Source organism: Punctularia strigosozonata (genome assembly GCF_000264995.1).
Source record: "Punctularia strigosozonata HHB-11173 SS5 unplaced genomic scaffold PUNSTscaffold_9, whole genome shotgun sequence".
Taxonomy (NCBI): Eukaryota; Fungi; Basidiomycota; class Agaricomycetes; order Corticiales; family Punctulariaceae; genus Punctularia; species Punctularia strigosozonata.
This window is the reverse complement of record NW_006767441.1, coordinates 1,276,262-1,293,166: the sequence shown is the minus strand read 5'-3', so window position 1 is coordinate 1,293,166 and position 16,905 is coordinate 1,276,262. Positions and strand designations below refer to the sequence as shown.

Sequence of the window (16,905 nt, the reverse complement as noted above, 5' to 3'; positions counted from 1 at the left end):
TTTTTCGACCATCATCCTACAGCAATTCTGTTTCTTAGCTGTCATACATCGACAATCGTACTGCCATGTTTAGTATAATCGAAATCTCCTCAGTATGTTCCAGAAACCTACACCTAGCATGGATCGAAATTAACTGTCGGAGCCGGCGTTGAGAACGCCTCAAGCAGCCACCTCTCTAGGCTTGCGACTGCGCTCGCTAGCTTCCCGAATAGCCCAGGTGAGCTCGTAGGACTTGCAGGCGTCTGTTTCAATTGGTAATTAGCATCATAACCACATTAGTTGGAGGTAGTTTGTATGTACCTTCGTACGTGCTCAAGATGTGACCGATCTCGGGGTCCTCCTCAATATCCTCAATCACGTCAATCCAGTTGGAGACCTCACTGTACATATCAATCGATCAGTATTCGATCTTATCAGCATATCCTCACGGAAAACGCACGAGAAGAAGGGATCGTCATCCGGGAATGTGTGAGTCTCTTCGAGGTCACTACCCGGCCTACGAATGTGCAGGACGGGGTTGACGTAAGGGTCCACAAGCCTGAAGGGCACAAAGGCGTTAAGTATTTATTAACGGGGATACTTGAATATCCCTCACTTCAGCTGGTAGCCATCGCAGAAGACCTCCAGCTCGCAACTATAGTTCGTTCCCTGGAGGCCAACGACGTGCGTGAAGCTTCCGACAGCGCCCGACTCGTACTTCCACGTCGCCGCCGTGACGCGCGGGATGCGGTTGTCCTCCGGAATCTTGCTCTCGTCCACGCTCATCTTCGACAGCGTGCCGGCGCGCTCGTAGAACTCGAGCGAGTGCGCGGTAACGCTCTCGATGTCGACCTCTCCGCCAAAGTAACGCGAAAGGTCGCAGAAGTGCGTCCCTTGCTCGATGATCGGCCCGGCCGACTTGGACTTGTCCCACCAGTCCGGCTTGGCGATTGCCTCGTACGCGCACGCGTAGCGCGCGATCGTTGCCATGACCGTGAGCTTGTTGTCCTCGATGATGCGCTTCATGGCCTGAGTGGCCTTGAGATAGCGCAACATGTACCTAGAAGTACCGCCATTGAATATGCGACGGAGGGCGACGTTTCACTAACTACTCATACCCGACAGAGACAATAGCGCCGCTATCCGCGATCATCTTGGCCACCTTGAACGATTCCTCGAGCTCTTCTTTGGGTCCCGTGGCGATGGGCTTCTCCACGAACATAGGTACGCCGGGGAAGTGTTTCAAAATTTGGGCCTCGATGTCGCGTCCGGGTTTGGTGGTACCGCGGAACATGGGCGGCGAGCCGATCAGGAACGCGCTCGGGCGGTCGCGAGGCGAGCGCGAGTTGGCCGTGGCGGCGACGAACTCATCGAGCGACTTGTAGACTGGGCAAGCACGGCGCGTTCGTCGTCGATGGCTCGTTTGGGCGAGTGGTGTCGCGGCTTACCTCGGGTGTCCTGGTAGGCAGACACGACGAAAGACTCGCATTTCTTCTTGAGGACGGCGTGTGCGCGCTCGATGGCGGGATCGATGAGCGCGATCACCTTCAGGCGAGGGCCGAGCTTGTGTTCGAATCGGAAGGAGTGGTTCCAGGGACCCTCCGCAGAGCCTGAAAGGCCACACCTCCGTCAGCACTCACACAAGAGACAAACAGCGCCCACATACCGAACATGATATTGCCGGCGCCGATGAAGACCACGTTGAAGTCGTCCGTGGAGGCTTGATGGTGGATGGTAGACATTTGGAATTTGTCCATGGGGACCAGCCTCGACGGATCTATAGACGAGCGCCTGTATTTGCGAACTTTAGTGCACGGATCTCCATGTAGACCGGTCAGCGCAGCTATGCTGACCTGCTCGGATTCGAGAGGCGTCGGTCGATGGCCTTCCCGGACGGGCGACGCTCGAAGGCGGACTGTCTCCTGCTGCCGGGGTTGCTGCTCGCCATGGGTGCTAGCTGGGCGTGAGCGATCGAAAATACGTTAGATCCAGTCGATACGTTGAAGAGATGCAGAGCGGACCTCAGTGGACGATTTTTACAGGTGATGGAGGGCAAGAGGGAACACGATATGTGCAAACGCGTCATGGGGTGGGTTATATACGGGATTCGGAGATGGGGCGCGAGGTCTGGGGTCCCCGGGGTGGTGGAAAGCGTAAACGATGCCCTGGCTCTCCACGAAGATCAATCGCGAGTTCGGCGGATCGGGCCTGATAAGCCTGAGCTCATGTCCGGCCTACTTATGGCGATCGCCGGTCATAGGCATCCCGCCGAAGGCCGCATTGCTCTAGATCCATGCTGATGCGTACGGATGGATAGATGAATCACAAAAACAACAACATATGCAGGTCGCGACGTCTGGAGGTGCTGCTCTAAATCTCCGTCGCTGATTACTGTACACCGACGAGCGCACCACGCTCGCCAGACCGAGAAGTATTATGAATGCAGTGGTCGGAAGGGAGGAAGGACACCGAACTCTCCATCGCACGCGTCAGGCGCGTGTGCCAGTGTTCGCGCCGCGCTTCTGATTTTCCAGCTCCTGCGTCCGCCGTTCTATCGCTCGCAGCCGCTCGTCCATCGCCTTCAGCTCCGCGGTGAGTTTGTCATTCTCAGCCGCCAGCCTCTGGACACTGTCGATGCGGTGCTTGACCTCCGGGATACTGTACGGATCGCGGAAGAGCCGGTAGCGTGGGATGGACGCGAGGAGATATGTGAGGTTAGCTGGATAGGGTAGAGAGGCCGGCGTGCACGTCTACCCACTCAGTGTTCTCGGCGATGAAGTCTAGGGAAATGTTGGGATCCACGTTCGGCTTAGGAATCTCAGGCAAGCTGGAGGTCCGTCCGTCCGTCATTGTGCGTAGCGATCGCGATCGAAGGGAAGTTGGTTAGAGCCTGCCATGAGCAGTCATGAGCGTCCGCCGCTACGACGCGTCATGTTACCACCAACCGACGAGTATATGGAAGAGACGGTAAGTGAAAGGATGAGTCTGAACGACGACGACGACGTGGCAAATGTTTGCGAACAAGGTATATGTTCGCTCCGAAGCCGCTAAATCTGGGGCGGGCGCGTTGCGGTCGGCAACCAGGCGTTGAGGGTGCATCACGTGAAGTTCGCCATTCGGCACGTCAACCATACGCTAGGGTTTGCCTCTCTCCCATGTCCCGACGACCCTGGCTCAGAGGCTACAGCATCATCGCCGGGTCCGTCCTCTTCTTCATCGTCGGGAGCTATGCCGTGCTTCTCAGCGCGTTTCTCCCGCTAACGGGGATCGGGGTCTGTCTCTTCTATCCTGGTGCTAAGTCCAGCCACGGAGGTCCGTACTGACGCACCTCTCCTTAGGTTCTGGACGCCCTCGCACGGGACGCGTACTACAAATACCTCGTGCTATTCCTCATTCCGGTTACCTCCTACTTCGTGATAGCAAACTGGACTGGCTGGCAATACTATCGTAATTCTTGATTGTCAGGGACATGGCGTGTACGAAGGCGGCGTTGAAACAAGGCCAGACCACTGCGCGGCGACGGCTTGGATGATGCTTGTCCATTCGAGGGGTCAAGAAAGAACGAAGGGGAGGTTTCCACAATAAAGTCGTGGTTGCAATCATCGCCCCTGAAAGTTACAACCGCAAGGGTACAGCAAGATCACGTTTTCCTCGCTTTCTTCCCTCGGGCGGCCTCCGAGTCGCTGTCGTCGACATTCCGCATCTTGTCCCACACATCCTCGTCATCCCCGTCGACGTCGTCCTCATCGCGGCGAGCCCCCTCCGAGCCATCGTCTTCCAGCTCAGCATCCACCACGCCATCCCAGACGATCGCCGTTGGCGAGCTTTTCATATACACCTTGTCGAGGACCTCACCCTTCTCCTCCTGCCGATGCCCGGCGGTCTTCGGCAGAGGTTTCGTGGTGTGTAACCTGAAGAGGCGGTCCTGCGCCACCGAACCGAGGAAACCTGGGCACGGTGCCGCGCATACAACCGCTCCGGCGATGCCTGTAGGAGAAAACGGAGCTGATGTCGGTATCGCTGCGGCCTCACCGTGACGAGCGGACGAGCACACCTTTGTAGGCGTAGTTGACGCGTCCGTTCCTGAGATCCACGGAAAACAGGTTTCCTTGATCGGCCGCGAACGCCTCGCTGGATATTGGAAGGCAGATCAGACCGTGTATACGGGGACAAGGGCTATGGAATGCGTACTGCTCTTCTACCCCATTGCATAAGAAGCGAATACCGCCGACCTTGGCGATCCCCTTCCAGTCTGCAACGGGTCGACGGGCCGCTCTGGTATCATATCGGCGCATGTTGCCGTTCGCGGTACCGCACACGATCTGCGCTGAAGAACCAGAGGAGGATATGAAGTCGAAGGAGGTGTTGTGAACGGGAACACGGAGGTTCAGCGAGTCGTTGGGAACCTGAGAACATGAGAGTAAGAAAGCGCCTGAAGCAAAGAGAATACAAACACACGGACGTACGTTTTTCGCTCGCCATACCTCTCCGGGGAATAGCTCGTCGCCCCTTCGTCGCTTTTTAGCGGGTTTTTCGCTTTCCGGTGGTGGAGTAACGGTTGAAGATGTTGGTTGCGAGAAAGCGCGTTCGGTGTTCCACAAGGACAGCTCGACTTCGTCGCCGCCATAGGCAAACGCTTGCCCTGTCGTATCTAGCTTCCAATCGCAAAGACGCATCGGCAGGGATGCTGTGGCGGCGCCTATATCTTGGGAATTGTCAGCACTGCCGAGGGCGGTACGTCGGAGGGCGCCATTTGAAGTGCAAGAGAAAACTGCGCTGTGACGACGGTGTGAGTAGGAGGGAGTACAGAATCTCGATGCGGCACGATGCGTACTTGTTCGCGATCGTTAAGCCGACGAAGCGGGACGTTTTCCTTATCCGTGTTTCTTTCCATTGCGAACGGGCCGTGAGCATGTCTCCTTCTAGTGCAGAGACGAACGTGGACCCGTCCTGATGTGCAGTTGCTATCTGTTCTTCAAGACGGTGTATTCATGCTTGACCAGTTCATCAAAGTTCCGAATCGTCATCCTCACCAGCTTAACGTCGTCTGACGTTTTTTCGACGGCCAGGGCTTGAATGGCGGACGAGCCAGCCGAGGGGCCGTCATAGAGCGTCACCGGAACAGCACTGGGGTCGCCGGTTTTGAAGCTCGCAGCGTAGCGTACATGTTTTATGTTTCCAAGTTCGTCGCCGGTGAAGAAGCCAGGCATGTCCCTGCGCCTGCCAGTAGTGAAACTCGGCAGGAGAACGCTGGAGAACGGGTAGATCTATTTATTTACACAGCCTCCAACGTGCTCTCATGGGCCATCGGCTGTGGAAAGCGTCACGGTTGTTCATGCAGTTGGTTCAATGGATATGGATACCACGTTGAATGAATTCATCGCGTGGGGACATTAAATCAATCCAGAACCGAGCAACATTTGAACGTGGCGGTCGTTGCATCTGGGGGAACGGAAGGAACCACGCGCATACCACGGCACAGATGTACAACCGGGCCATTGTAAGCATCCTCTTTACATATACAATCAGGTGGTACAGACTGTCTGTGTCTGTTAGGTCCTGAAGAGTCCGGTAAGACGTCGTGCGCGACGCATCACTTTGATTCCTGAAATCATCACTGCACAAACATATATGCTCAATCCGGTTGTTCCGCTATTGGGACCGCGCCGGAAATATACCTACCTACCTACCGTCACACCACCTTGGGCTCTGATCTAGACGACGCATCGATGACAGACAACTCGACCGCTTGATGACGGTGAGTTCGACAGAAACGCCGAAGCTCGCATCGTCCGCATAACGCATTGGGCCCCCAGTGAGTTGAAGTCTTATGATCGCTGATCAATCACGATGTTAACTTGCGTGCGCAAGAGGTCGGATCGGCACCATTGCGAAAGGATGGCTCGATAATCCAATCGATTATGACAAGCCTGGTGGCGATGGCGTAAACCTGAATGATGTTGCACAAGGAAACGAGCTTGGTCAATACAGCTCAGGGACCTCCCGGACGTCGACCCGGAAGTGGTGGCAACACCTTCCTTGTAACTGGAGGAGAAAACCGTGATATTTCCCATCAGAGAATAGAAGTTCAAGGATTTTTAACTTTGTATCTTGGAATTAAATATCCGGAACTGGTGTAATGCATCCTTGCGTCGATCATCACGGTATGGTATGGTATTCTAGGTATGATATTAGTTGACACTGTCCGGCAGCCGGTTTCCGCGCCGCGCAATTCTGTGTGAAAGGACTTACAGCCCATGGACTCTGTATACCAGCTGGAGGATGAACATTGTCCATCCGGGGGCGCTGGGTCTCTGTGATGTCGCTCACAGCTGGCCGCCACATGAAGCCAAAATGGCGGTGTAGCCCGATGGACAATATGTAGTGTTTTACTCGAATGAAAAATCGGAAACACCATGGTGGCTGTGCTATTCAATCTTTATGTGGGCTTTGAGGTGTTTGTGAGCTACTGTACCACAAATCAGTGTACATATTCAGACTCTACAGTGCTGAAAGCACTATCTGCAACTGAGCTCATGAGGGTACATGTATTAATGGGCCCAATATCGCTCCAGGTTTCTGCATGCTTCGGCGGAGCAGCAGCTAAGGCAGCCATGTGACTGTCGGTTAACCTCCGAAAGGTTTCCCGCGCTCACACCGGCAATACGGCAAAGTCACAAACGGCGTGGGAAAACCGCTGTCCAGAGGAACGGTAAAGTGGCTGTGAGGGGGTCATCCGTATTATGGCTCTCATAATTTTTTTAGGATACCTACTACTCCAAAAATATTTGTGTAGATGGGCAGGATGTACAGCTAACTAATGATGCTAATTTAAAGAAGAACGAGAGCCCATGGGAGGAGCAATGCGCAGTACAATTTTTCCTGTCCAAGGGAACGGTGGATCACTGTACTTGTCTATATATGGAAGATATATAGCCATATATGGTATGCCCAGCCTATCTGATAATGCATAAAGGTACGATTTGGGCTATGCGTTATGCAATTATGCAATTTGCCGGCAATTCCCTGCAAACCATGGTGGTTACAGGCCAAAACCGATGCATTATCAGATTTATGCATTATCACCCTATGCATTATAAGGTGTTCGACTGTATGTATACCGCATTTGAATCCGTTATTCGAGACGTGACCCCCTGATTTCGAAGTCCTCTGTATTATCCAGTTCCGGATTCTTCTTAAGAGAGAGTTAATTCAGAGCTGTCCAATCACCCCAGCGTGGCCCCATTTCTACTGGCATGTCAATGAATTCTCAGCCTGCTGCCAGCCGAAGATCCAGTCGCCATGTATTGTGTGCCATCCTGTCTCCCATCCCATATATGGGACACACCCACGATGCCGATATACCGATGAGATCCAAACTATCATGAAACAAACAGCTGTATTTATATATATCGCATCTGGAATCACATTCTGCATACACCGTACATTTTGCATCTACGCCATATCACCCGGAAGCTGCTCGTCAACCCCGCACTGGAAATCATCGGGAACTTCGTTGATCTCCTCATCAGGTGCACTACCATGTTGTTGTTGGTCCTCCTTGACGATGCTCTTGAGTGCCCTGACAGATGATCGACCACATCAGCGTTGATACGTTGAAAGTGTCCACGCTCGAACTCACCTTTGCAGTCGCTTCACCTCGCCTGAATTTTTCCGCAGCCATTCCAACCGCGCGTCAACACGGTCCCAGTAAGTCCTCCGATCGCCACCTTGCAGAAGGATTGCACGCTGGGTGATGATCAGATGATGAAGGGAGCGGATATGAATAGTAGCACGTACCATGACGGCAACCCGACTGGCAAAAGCGGCAGTAACGGCAAGATTGTCACCAACAATGGCAGACGTGACGTCGTACAGTGTTTGTCGGTCATCCTTTGGTCGCAATACGAGTTTCTCCACACTCTTGCCATCTTCCTGTACCAAGGCCATGTGCATGAGACTGTGCACGATCTGCCCGTAACAAGAATGTCAGTGACTGTCTGCAATGATTGCAAGACACGTACAAGCTTCTTGATCTTCGATCGGAGTTGAGTGAAGTGATGTAAGATACGGTCGTAAACCTTCGCCCACGCCGCAGCGTTCTTCTCAATGTTTGGAGGTAGCCCAAACCGCTGCCGCTTGACGATATCCTGGTGAGAGACATCATGAGGATCACTATGGTGCAAATACAGCTGATCATGCACATTACCTCAAGGTGCTTTGCGGGGATAGCACCTTTGAAGCTAAGCACTTTGGCCGACGTGAAAACTGCAAGCGCATACTTTTCGATGTTTTTCTGCAAGCCACAAGTCAGCGACGTGATTCTCGGAAGTGATTGACATACATCAGTATCGGCTGCCACAACAAACTGAGGCTGATTTGTGGTTATGTCGTCAACCTTATTTTGGAGGCTCATAACCATCGCGAGGATATAACCATCACGTTCCTGGCTGCTCATCTATTCATGTATGAGAAAGATGCAAATTAAGCGGTAGAAATGATCACCTTAGAGCATGAGAGTATCATATCGCTCTGCGCAGGTGTCAATTTGTACGCCCGCGAAAGCTGACGGAACAGCTGCTGCACATTCTTGTTGGCGGCGTGGGTCGTTGTTGTCGGAACTATGGACGTCGAGGGTAGCACATCTTCATCATTCTCCTCCGCATCCCTGGATGATCCATCGCCGGGATCTTCGCCACTATCACATCCATCCGTTCGCTTCCTCTTTTGTGGCGGAGGCCACGGCATGGGACTGTCTTCAGCATCCATGGCAGCGAGAAGACGCTCCTTATCAGCATCGGAGGGCGATGAAGACATAGTGACAGATGAGGGGGAAGGACAAGGAAGATGCGCAAAATTTGACGCACCTGTGACTCAGCCACAAAGACCCGGTGCGCTCTTTGCGCCACCAAAACACATTCAAGGCCTTGTCGTTCAGCGCCGGGGAGGCGCTTGGACTTGACTATTTGGTAGCCATGATTCAGGGCCAAAAAACGATGACTGGCATGTTGACAGCTGTCAAAAGGTGTCAATAGACCAACAACGAACATGCTGAGCATATCGAGTGAATGAGTGCGCCCACCCCTGAGTCGCTCTGTCATTGCTTGCTTCTTGCTTCCGTTCAAAAATGCCTGCTGTTGGTACTCCATTACCTCCATGTAAGTATATAATATCAAAGGACAGGTGCCACGAAATGTGTTGGTCACAGTGATGCTCACCTGTGTCGTGGACTCAGGTGCGAAGATCTCGGGGGATGGTGCCAAAGTCCGATGTTCAGCATGCCTTGCTATTGGTGGTCAACGATCAGCACCATGGCTCACACGGAAGAGCTTCCTTGCATCTCATGTGCCAAGTGCGGCCCACATGAAGATGCTTGCAGAGTTTGAACGGACCGAAGAACACCATCGGGCTGCAGAAGAAGTGCAGCGTGCTGAAGCACGAGAAGAACTTGCTGCTTCCAATAACCCCATGCGGCTAAACATGTTCGCGTCAAGTTCATCTCAGAAACATCAAGGGTTGCGCACCATCTCAGAAGATGAGTGTCGTCTCATGGCCGATTTTGATTCGACGGATGTCGACCTGGGGTTCATATCAGACACCTCCGCTGAGGTGAGAAAGAGATGGGAGCGTGAAGTAGAGCATATGGGCCTCTATAACCAACAAGAAGACACGGATGATAACGACGGCGGAAGCTCCGTGGTCGAGGAGCTGTTATGGCACACCACCGATGATGATGACGACGTACTTGCCGATGTCTGTCAGAATATGCGTCAGTTGCCTTCAAAATCTGTTCAAATAGCACCTGAATCACTCACCTTGATCAAAAGAATACGGACTCCCAACGCTGGAGGAAGTTCGTGAAAGGTTGGGCGAAGCCTTGCCGCAGGCTCAAAACAAGGAATGGTTCCCTTACGGATCAAAAACGGTACAGATCAGGACATGCACCACATAAATGTTAACTCATGGCATCCAGATGTTCTTGCTTGACTTACTGGATAGCCTTCCACGTATTCGGATATCCGACGCGTTGATGCGGCTCATCCTCTGGGTCATGCGGGAGAGTGAGGCACGAGATGTACCAAGCTTGAACCAACTTCGTAAAACGCAAGAGAGTGTTGCAAAGCAGAGTGCTGTGTCGGTGCACGAGTCCAAATCATCAAAGGGAAACATCTTCTACATGCTTGACCCCCGAGAGATCGTGAGCATCGTAAGTTGTCGAAACTCTGAGTCTGCAGAGTACGCGCCTTAGACACAGCCTTCACAGGACTGGTCAACACCAAGACGCGCAACTGCATCCGAATATATCCTGAGGTTCCTGATGGCCCCATTACAGACTTTTGGCACACTGGAAAGATGCATACGGGTTATGACCTGGATATGTTAACGCCAATGTGGGCTGCCGATGGACATTCGAAGCACTACTATGTGAAAGAGTTTGCCCAGCTTCATGACGGAACATATGTTGTGCCCGTACGGTGGGTTATCATGAAAGGTCAGATGTCTGCCGATGCCTTCAAGGTCAACACCCCCATTGAGGTATGTACGCATGGATGTATGCTACAAATGTTTCGCTCAATTCTCCCTGGTCATAGGATGCAACTATGAGTGACCAGATCATCACCATACCGGTGTCGAGATTGCAGTACAACTTGTTGGACCTAGAGGCACGGAAGTCCATTCCTATCTGCAGTGGTATGTTCAGCCTGAGATTCATTCCTCATGTGTCATTCTCAGGTTGAGCTTTCAGATTTTCTTGCGGAGTCTGATCAGATACAATCATTTCTGCGCCATATGCCCAACAGACCGAATCCACTCCGAGCAATAGCGAAGGGCCAGCCGATGTATTCAAGCTTTGTCGACTACTGGGGAGATGACGTATCGGGAAACCGCTCGAAGTCGTTCAACAAACACAACAACGCGTACATCACTCACCGTAATCTGCCTCGGAAGCTTTTGCAGCAGGAATACCACATACATTTTGTGTCGACCTCGCAATACGCCTCCATCCCAGAGCAGTTCATGTCCTTCAAGAAAATTGTCCAGCACGTACCAGTATCTGCGCAGTGTATGGCATAGACTCACCAATTATATCATCTAAGATCAACACACATGGATCCGTTCTGTGTACACGATGCGCGCACGCAAGCACCTGCAAAGATACGAATCTTCGTCAACAGCGACCCTGCTGACAACCCAATGCAGAGCGAGATGAGCTCGCACATCGGGGGGGGAGGCAACTGTAAATGTCGAAAGTGCAAGGCAGGGGGGACCAAGAAGTCCAAGGAGGCTCCGGAGGTTTATCACTCACTCTTTGAGGTAGGCCTGATTCACATTTAGGCCATCGATGCTAACATGCGCTCGCCATCAGGCTGGTGAACCTCGTACTGCACCGGATACATTTCAGGAAGTTTGTGCACAACTCGATATGGCATGCGAAGGAGTGATGCAGCCCATCAAGGAACGACAGACTGAAACCGGGGTCAAGGATGCGTATGCTCAATATTGGATCGAGCAGCTCATATCCCGATTCAAGCAAATTCGGACTTCTGATTTGTCGAGGACACGCGAATCTGTGTCGAATGAGCTGAAGTCCTGGCTACATGAACATGCCCACGACATTATCAACCCATTTCTGACGATGCCAGGTTTGACTCTGTGCTGCTGAGGACTTGTTGATCTTTCGCTGACGAAAACGGGACAGGTTTGGACATACACCGAGATACGCCCATTGAACTCCTCCACACCGTTCTTCTTGGGCTTCTCAAGTACATCTGGCATTGGTCACACCCGGCATGGAAGGACAGCCAGAAGAAGACGTTTTCGCTGCGTTTGGCATCTACGAACACAGATGCTCTATCCATCCCTGCTATTCGAGCTGACTACATCATGCAGTATGCTGGCTCTCTCATCGGTCGGCAGTTTAAGATTCTGGGCCAAACTGCGTCATTCCATGTGTATGATCTGAGTCCAACGCATGCTCATTATGATCTTTGGAAGGCCTCTGGAGAATTAAACGCACTTCTATGGTTTCCTGAGATTGACCATCTCGACGAATACGTTGTACGTGCCCAATCTTTCACTACAATCTGAGCTCTGCTTAACATACTCTCAAGGCGGATGTCGTAACTGCGGCAGCAAATGTCGTGGACCTCATCACAGCCATAGATCCTTCGAAGATTGTCGAAAAGACCAAGCTACACCTGCTGGCTGCGCATCTCGAGGAGGACATCCGAAGACACGGAAATCTCATCAACGCGATCACCGAATCCCAAGAATCGTTCAATGCGATCTTCCGATTGAGTTCTGTTTACTCTAATCACCTTGCCCCGAGTCGCGACATTGCTAAAAGTCTTTCGCACATCGAGGGCATGAAGCGTCGCCTGAATGGTGGCTTCTGGTGTGTTGAGCAAGGGACTGGAGATGAATCATGGACCCAAGCAGGGGCTGGGGTGCGTAATTACATGAACATCCGCCCCAGCATCCAACGACACCTTGGATGGTGCGAAACCGAGCCTGCCATCGCCGGTAATGCCCACATGCTTGATGTTGCCCGGCAACCTACTTATGCCATGTTTGAAGGTTCGGTTAGGCATGTCCCGATTGTTCGTCAGGGCAATAAACGAACGGCGCGGCCTATCATCAAGCTTGCGGATACCAAGGCCGTCAACGCCGTCAATGCCGATGCATATGATCAAACCTCACTGTGGACACCTTGCTCGCATGTCGTAGCACAATCCCAAGATGTTTGCATGCCTGGGTCATGGGTGTTCACCCAATCACCGCTGAATGTGAGGCTCGATATCAGTCTTTTGTAACACTGTTTGACGTTCAGCATCTCCATAGAACGAGGTTATCATCGGTCGCATTGTTGAGATCCTCGATAGCACGACGACGTCGGATGCCGTTGTGCTACTTGATCAGTTCCATCTGGGTTCTGAGCGACATCGTATCTTTAGCATGCCTACACTTGCAAGGCGTCTTGGCGAAGTGACTATATTGATCATACCTACGAAGGTGGGCAACGGCCGGTCGATTCGCAATGCAAGGCGCTGATATTCGAACTGCAGAGCATACGATTCGCCCAGAATGTCCAGCACGATTGCGTTGCTGGACGCTGCAGCGCTACGGGCCAACGGAAGAGAAAACAAGAGCGGAAAGAGTCGGATATCATCGAGCATTTTGTACAACACAACGAAGCGGAACAAAGCTACATCATCAACGCACATGCCTTCCACAACGCACACCTTCTTCGCCGCTGCCTGCCCCGCGCACTCTGGGAGCCGATCCTGCATTATGAAGACCGTACGAGCCACCACTATGCTGCAGCAAGGCGATATCAGCATAGTCAAAGTAGCAAACGGGCGAAGGCAGACGCACAGAAGAATGCCGCATAGCGTAACCCAACGCCGTAGCTTGTAACGCAACGTCCTGAGCGCGGATGAGCGCAGCGGCGCGGTTGACGCCAAGCGCGGGCGGGGCGCGGTTGACCGCGAGCGAGGGGCGCGATTGACGAAGAGGGCGAGGTGCGCTTGGCCGCGGGGTGTGCTTGACAGCGAGCGCGGAGCGCGGGTGACCGAGGATAGAGGGTGCGGGATGTGGCAGAGGGCGAGCGCCGGGTCGCGGTCGAGGACACGCTCGACGGTGGGCGTGGCGTGTGTTCGAGGGCGACCGTCGGGGCGTCTTCGATGGCGAGTCTAGGGACGCGGGGACGAGGAGGCTTCGGGCGGGCGGGGCGGACGACGAGCCTTTGGGCAGGCGGGGCGGATGTCGAAGCCGGAGGCGAGCGCGCTGGAGCGCGGGAATTCTGGTAGGCGCGTTGGGGCCGTTCAAGGGCGAGCGTCGGGTCGGGCTCGAGGGCGAGCGCCGGATAGCGCTCGATGGCGAGCGTCGTCCGGCTCGTTGGCGGGCTGCGGTGCTCTGCAGCTCGCCTAAGCAATGCGGGGGCTAACATGCTTTGTCGCGCCGGCGCGGCGTTGCAAGACGTCCTTCTGCGTTGGACGCGAGGCGATGGGTGGCGGATGGTGGCGAATTTGCATGTGTGCAAACTCTGGGACTTCGCGAAATTGTGACGCGAGCGCTGAGCCGAGCAATGACATCAGTGTTGCACAGCATGTACAGCTGCGCGACTCACTCGAACATGGCCAACGTCGCCAGGCTGAGCGCAGAAAGAGGGGCGGGTCAGACGAGAGCAACCCGAGCAACGGGGGCAGCAAAGAGCATGGGCAGGTTGGCCGCCCCTACTCTTGGCTGCCTCAGTACGCGCACTGATCATGGCAAGCGCATGGGCTGCTTGTAAGGGCGTCGGCGGAAATGCCAGCGTCAGCTCTAAAGCCCATGCGAATGCCAGGCGCAGGCCCGTGAAGGAGAAGGCCGGGCATGCTGTCTTTTATAATGGTCAACGTGACTAATACGACGCGACACGACACGACGCGCACGGGTCGCGGTGGATCAGCAAGTCACGGGTCTTGCAGTTGCTCAACATCTGTAGTTGCGTGTGACATAGATATGGATGCCCCCCGTCCTCTACATGTTACGAGCCTGGTATCTAGTCCGATCAGCCAGACCTGAGCCACGTAGTGACCATGTAGCCATCAGCTGGCCCTTCGTTCAGCCTCCGCCTGCACCTCCCAGTGTGCTGGGGCGTGGGACCAAAATGGCGGTGTACAAGAGATGGTGAGGATCCATTGGATGTATATATATATAAATAATCAAGAGGAAAGAGTCAGGCGATGTGGAGAAATTAGCCCGTGTCCAAGGGAGTGGTGCTGTCCAGAGGAACGGTGGATCACTGTAAGCCCCTGAACATTATGTAAAGAGCTCACGCTGGGACCTGCACGTGATGTTAGCAGCGCCTTGAGCGTGAACTTAGGGTTAGGGATTACCTTCTTGGGATTTCATAGGGTTAGGGTCAGCTGCTGGAAGTGCATAAACTTGATAATGCATAGCAATGAGGGTGTAACCGATGCTATGCGTTATGAGATGTTCGACTGTAGGAACAGACTGGTTGAGTAACAGACGCAAATTATAGGCGCGCGAAAACATTGAATTTAGGCGCCTACACGGCACGTCCGATTACGCTGCGGGAGACCCTCTGGGACCTGGGGCCGCCATGGATGCAGCACTGAAGGAGCTTGATAAGCTCCAGCAACTCACCTCGTCCGAATCGGCCGCCAAAGCGAAGTCACCGTCGATCCATGACTCCCTGAACTCGCTCCTCAAGTCGCTTAACGATGCCAAGAACCAGGTGGAGGCAAGCATCATCCTCTCGGAGAGCTCGTCGGCCGAGCTCTCGCAGGACAGTAGGGAGGCGTTGCAGAACACGCTGACTGTGCTGCCTAAGCTTGTTGAGGGGAGGAAGAAGGACTTGGACAACAGACAGAAGGAGATCTACAACGTACTGTCGAAGATCGGGAAGGTCCTAGACAAGGTGCGTACTGCGATTTAACCCGTGCGTGAGGACTAACCGACTGTCACTGTTGCAGCGGTTTACGAATCCTCTGCCAGAGTATGACCCGTTATTTACATCTCCGGAGGCTCGGGCTGCACTCGAAAAGACGATAGCTCTGCACTATCTGCGCACGGGGCAGTTCGACATCGCGGAAGCGGTGACATCTGTGAGTTATGCTCAAGAGCCAGGCCCCGGACCCTGCGCTAACGTTTGCTAGGAATCTGATATCAACATTCCTCCTGGGCTTAACGCACAGTTTGTGGATCTGTTCCGCATTCTGACCGCAATCAAGAGCCATGACATTGGTCCTGCACTCGAGTATGTATTCCGTGATCCCACCTCGACTGTCCCACTTATACTCGTATGGACCAGCTGGGCGCAGAAGAACCGATCCTTCCTTGAAGCTCGTTCATCTCCGTTGGAATTCCTCCTCCACCGCTCTCAATACATCCGCCTCCTCCTCGCTTCGCACCCTCCTGAGCCCCTCCTCGCACTCAACTACGCGCGCGCCAACTTTGGCCCCTTTCACCAGCAATATTTCCACGAGATCACGCGGCTGATGACTTGCCCCGCCTACCTCCCGCTCGCGCGCCTGCAAGCGTCGCCCTACGCCGACCTCGCCTCGCCCTCGTTGCACTTTGACCTCGAGCACGTGTTCGCGAAGGAGTACTGCGCGCGGTTGGGCATGAGCCGGCAGGCGCCGCTGCGCGTCGTGGGCGACGTAGGCGGCGGCGGTGCACTCGCGCGGATCGAGAAGGGCCGCAGGGTGATGCGCGAGCGCAGGAGCGAGTGGAGCCATACCGACGAGCTCCCGATCGAGGTGCCCGTACCGGCCGAGAACAGGTACCACTCCATCTTCGCGTGCCCCGTGTCGAAGGAGCAGACGACGGAGCATAATCCGCCGATGATGATGACGTGCGGGCATGTCATCGCCAAGGACAGCTTGAACAAACTGAGCAAGGCCGGAGGGTGAGTGCTTCGGTTTCTTCGACACTGTTTTGCGGGGTCGCTCACGACGACTGTTTATGCAGACGGGTGAAGTGCCCGTACTGTCCGCAGGAGTCGTCACAGGACGCTGCTATCCGCATCCACTTCTGATCTATCGCCAGTCGGACGACCTCTCACATCGTTGTACTGTATCATACTCTCACGTTCTTGGGATTTGTAGCGCAGTTCTATCTCTGTACTATAGGCTTCCGTACGTCCAAGCTCCCATTATGATGACAAGCATTTTTACAAGGTTCGGTGAATCTCATAAATAGCGGAAATTTGTCTGGTGGAAATAATGCCTGCTTGGGAATATCCTGCCGAGCGCTGAACACGGATGCCGGTCCGGACCGCCTGCACAATACACGGGCACGTGACCTTTTCCTGTTCTGGATCAACGGCTCGCGCTGGAGCTCGAGGCTTGCAGGATCTCTTTACCAGCTTGGCCATGATTTTCAAGACGTGCTGCTAGTCCTCGCTGTACATTTTTG

General features: G+C 53.8%; 6 protein-coding genes across 6 annotated transcripts; 2 read left to right on the top strand and 4 right to left on the bottom strand.

Moving 5' to 3' along the window:
* Positions 1 to 159: 159 nt before the first annotated feature.
* On the bottom strand, positions 160 to 1,721 carry PUNSTDRAFT_70551 (uncharacterized protein; the record flags this gene model as incomplete). The annotated part of the gene is made up of 7 exons (XM_007385622.1): positions 160 to 242; positions 301 to 380; positions 440 to 538; positions 596 to 1,039; positions 1,098 to 1,365; positions 1,428 to 1,589; positions 1,646 to 1,721. 7 exons carry the CDS (start codon positions 1,719 to 1,721, stop codon positions 160 to 162), a joined length of 1,212 nt encoding a protein of 403 aa, XP_007385684.1.
* Positions 1,722 to 2,275: 554 nt separating this feature from the next.
* On the bottom strand, positions 2,276 to 2,994 carry PUNSTDRAFT_121514 (uncharacterized protein). The gene is made up of 3 exons (XM_007385621.1): positions 2,925 to 2,994; positions 2,738 to 2,869; positions 2,276 to 2,637 (listed from the first exon to the last, which is right to left on the bottom strand). Exons 2-3 carry the CDS (start codon positions 2,827 to 2,829, stop codon positions 2,469 to 2,471), a joined length of 261 nt encoding a protein of 86 aa, XP_007385683.1. The 5' UTR covers positions 2,830 to 2,869; positions 2,925 to 2,994; the 3' UTR covers positions 2,276 to 2,468.
* A 171-nt stretch (positions 2,995 to 3,165) lies between these two features.
* PUNSTDRAFT_89660 (uncharacterized protein) lies at positions 3,166 to 5,206 on the bottom strand. Its single transcript, XM_007385620.1, has 7 exons — positions 5,013 to 5,206; positions 4,814 to 4,947; positions 4,446 to 4,755; positions 4,171 to 4,385; positions 4,034 to 4,110; positions 3,320 to 3,966; positions 3,166 to 3,253 (listed from the first exon to the last, which is right to left on the bottom strand). The coding sequence occupies exons 1-6, from the start codon at positions 5,187 to 5,189 to the stop codon at positions 3,620 to 3,622; spliced, it is 1,260 nt and encodes a 419-aa protein (XP_007385682.1). The 5' UTR covers positions 5,190 to 5,206; the 3' UTR covers positions 3,166 to 3,253; positions 3,320 to 3,619.
* A 2,228-nt stretch (positions 5,207 to 7,434) lies between these two features.
* PUNSTDRAFT_45801 (uncharacterized protein) lies at positions 7,435 to 8,727 on the bottom strand (the record flags this gene model as incomplete). The annotated part of the gene is made up of 7 exons (XM_007385619.1): positions 7,435 to 7,561; positions 7,622 to 7,728; positions 7,780 to 7,950; positions 8,004 to 8,129; positions 8,189 to 8,275; positions 8,324 to 8,437; positions 8,485 to 8,727. 7 exons carry the CDS (start codon positions 8,725 to 8,727, stop codon positions 7,435 to 7,437), a joined length of 975 nt encoding a protein of 324 aa, XP_007385681.1.
* A 1,102-nt stretch (positions 8,728 to 9,829) lies between these two features.
* PUNSTDRAFT_71288 (uncharacterized protein) lies at positions 9,830 to 13,373 on the top strand (the record flags this gene model as incomplete). The annotated part of the gene is made up of 11 exons (XM_007385618.1): positions 9,830 to 9,904; positions 9,953 to 10,190; positions 10,244 to 10,531; positions 10,688 to 11,016; positions 11,056 to 11,295; positions 11,348 to 11,624; positions 11,681 to 12,039; positions 12,093 to 12,504; positions 12,559 to 12,767; positions 12,823 to 12,993; positions 13,047 to 13,373. Coding segments are annotated over 11 exons (2,925 nt in total), but the record flags the coding sequence as incomplete, so codon positions are not given.
* A 1,706-nt stretch (positions 13,374 to 15,079) lies between these two features.
* PUNSTDRAFT_89659 (uncharacterized protein) lies at positions 15,080 to 16,656 on the top strand. Its single transcript, XM_007385617.1, has 5 exons — positions 15,080 to 15,406; positions 15,462 to 15,593; positions 15,645 to 15,745; positions 15,800 to 16,396; positions 16,459 to 16,656. Exons 1-5 carry the CDS (start codon positions 15,089 to 15,091, stop codon positions 16,523 to 16,525), a joined length of 1,215 nt encoding a protein of 404 aa, XP_007385679.1. The 5' UTR covers positions 15,080 to 15,088; the 3' UTR covers positions 16,526 to 16,656.
* The last annotated feature ends 249 nt before the right edge of the window (positions 16,657 to 16,905 follow it).

Coding starts and splice junctions, on each gene's coding strand:
- PUNSTDRAFT_121514 (XM_007385621.1), bottom strand. CDS start 2,829: ATGACGGACGGACGGACCTCCAGCTTGCCTGAGATTCCTAAGCCGAAC. Junction 2,638..2,737: donor TTCATCGCCGAGAACACTGA/GTGGGTAGACGT, acceptor CGATCCGTACAG/TATCCCGGAGGTCAAGCACC.
- PUNSTDRAFT_89659 (XM_007385617.1), top strand. CDS start 15,089: ATGGATGCAGCACTGAAGGAGCTTGATAAGCTCCAGCAACTCACCTCG. Junction 15,594..15,644: donor TCGCGGAAGCGGTGACATCT/GTGAGTTATGCT, acceptor AACGTTTGCTAG/GAATCTGATATCAACATTCC. Junction 15,746..15,799: donor GACATTGGTCCTGCACTCGA/GTATGTATTCCG, acceptor CGTATGGACCAG/CTGGGCGCAGAAGAACCGAT.
- PUNSTDRAFT_89660 (XM_007385620.1), bottom strand. CDS start 5,189: ATGCCTGGCTTCTTCACCGGCGACGAACTTGGAAACATAAAACATGTA. Junction 4,386..4,445: donor AGGTATGGCGAGCGAAAAAC/GTACGTCCGTGT, acceptor TCATGTTCTCAG/GTTCCCAACGACTCGCTGAA. Junction 4,111..4,170: donor TGCAATGGGGTAGAAGAGCA/GTACGCATTCCA, acceptor TCCAATATCCAG/CGAGGCGTTCGCGGCCGATC.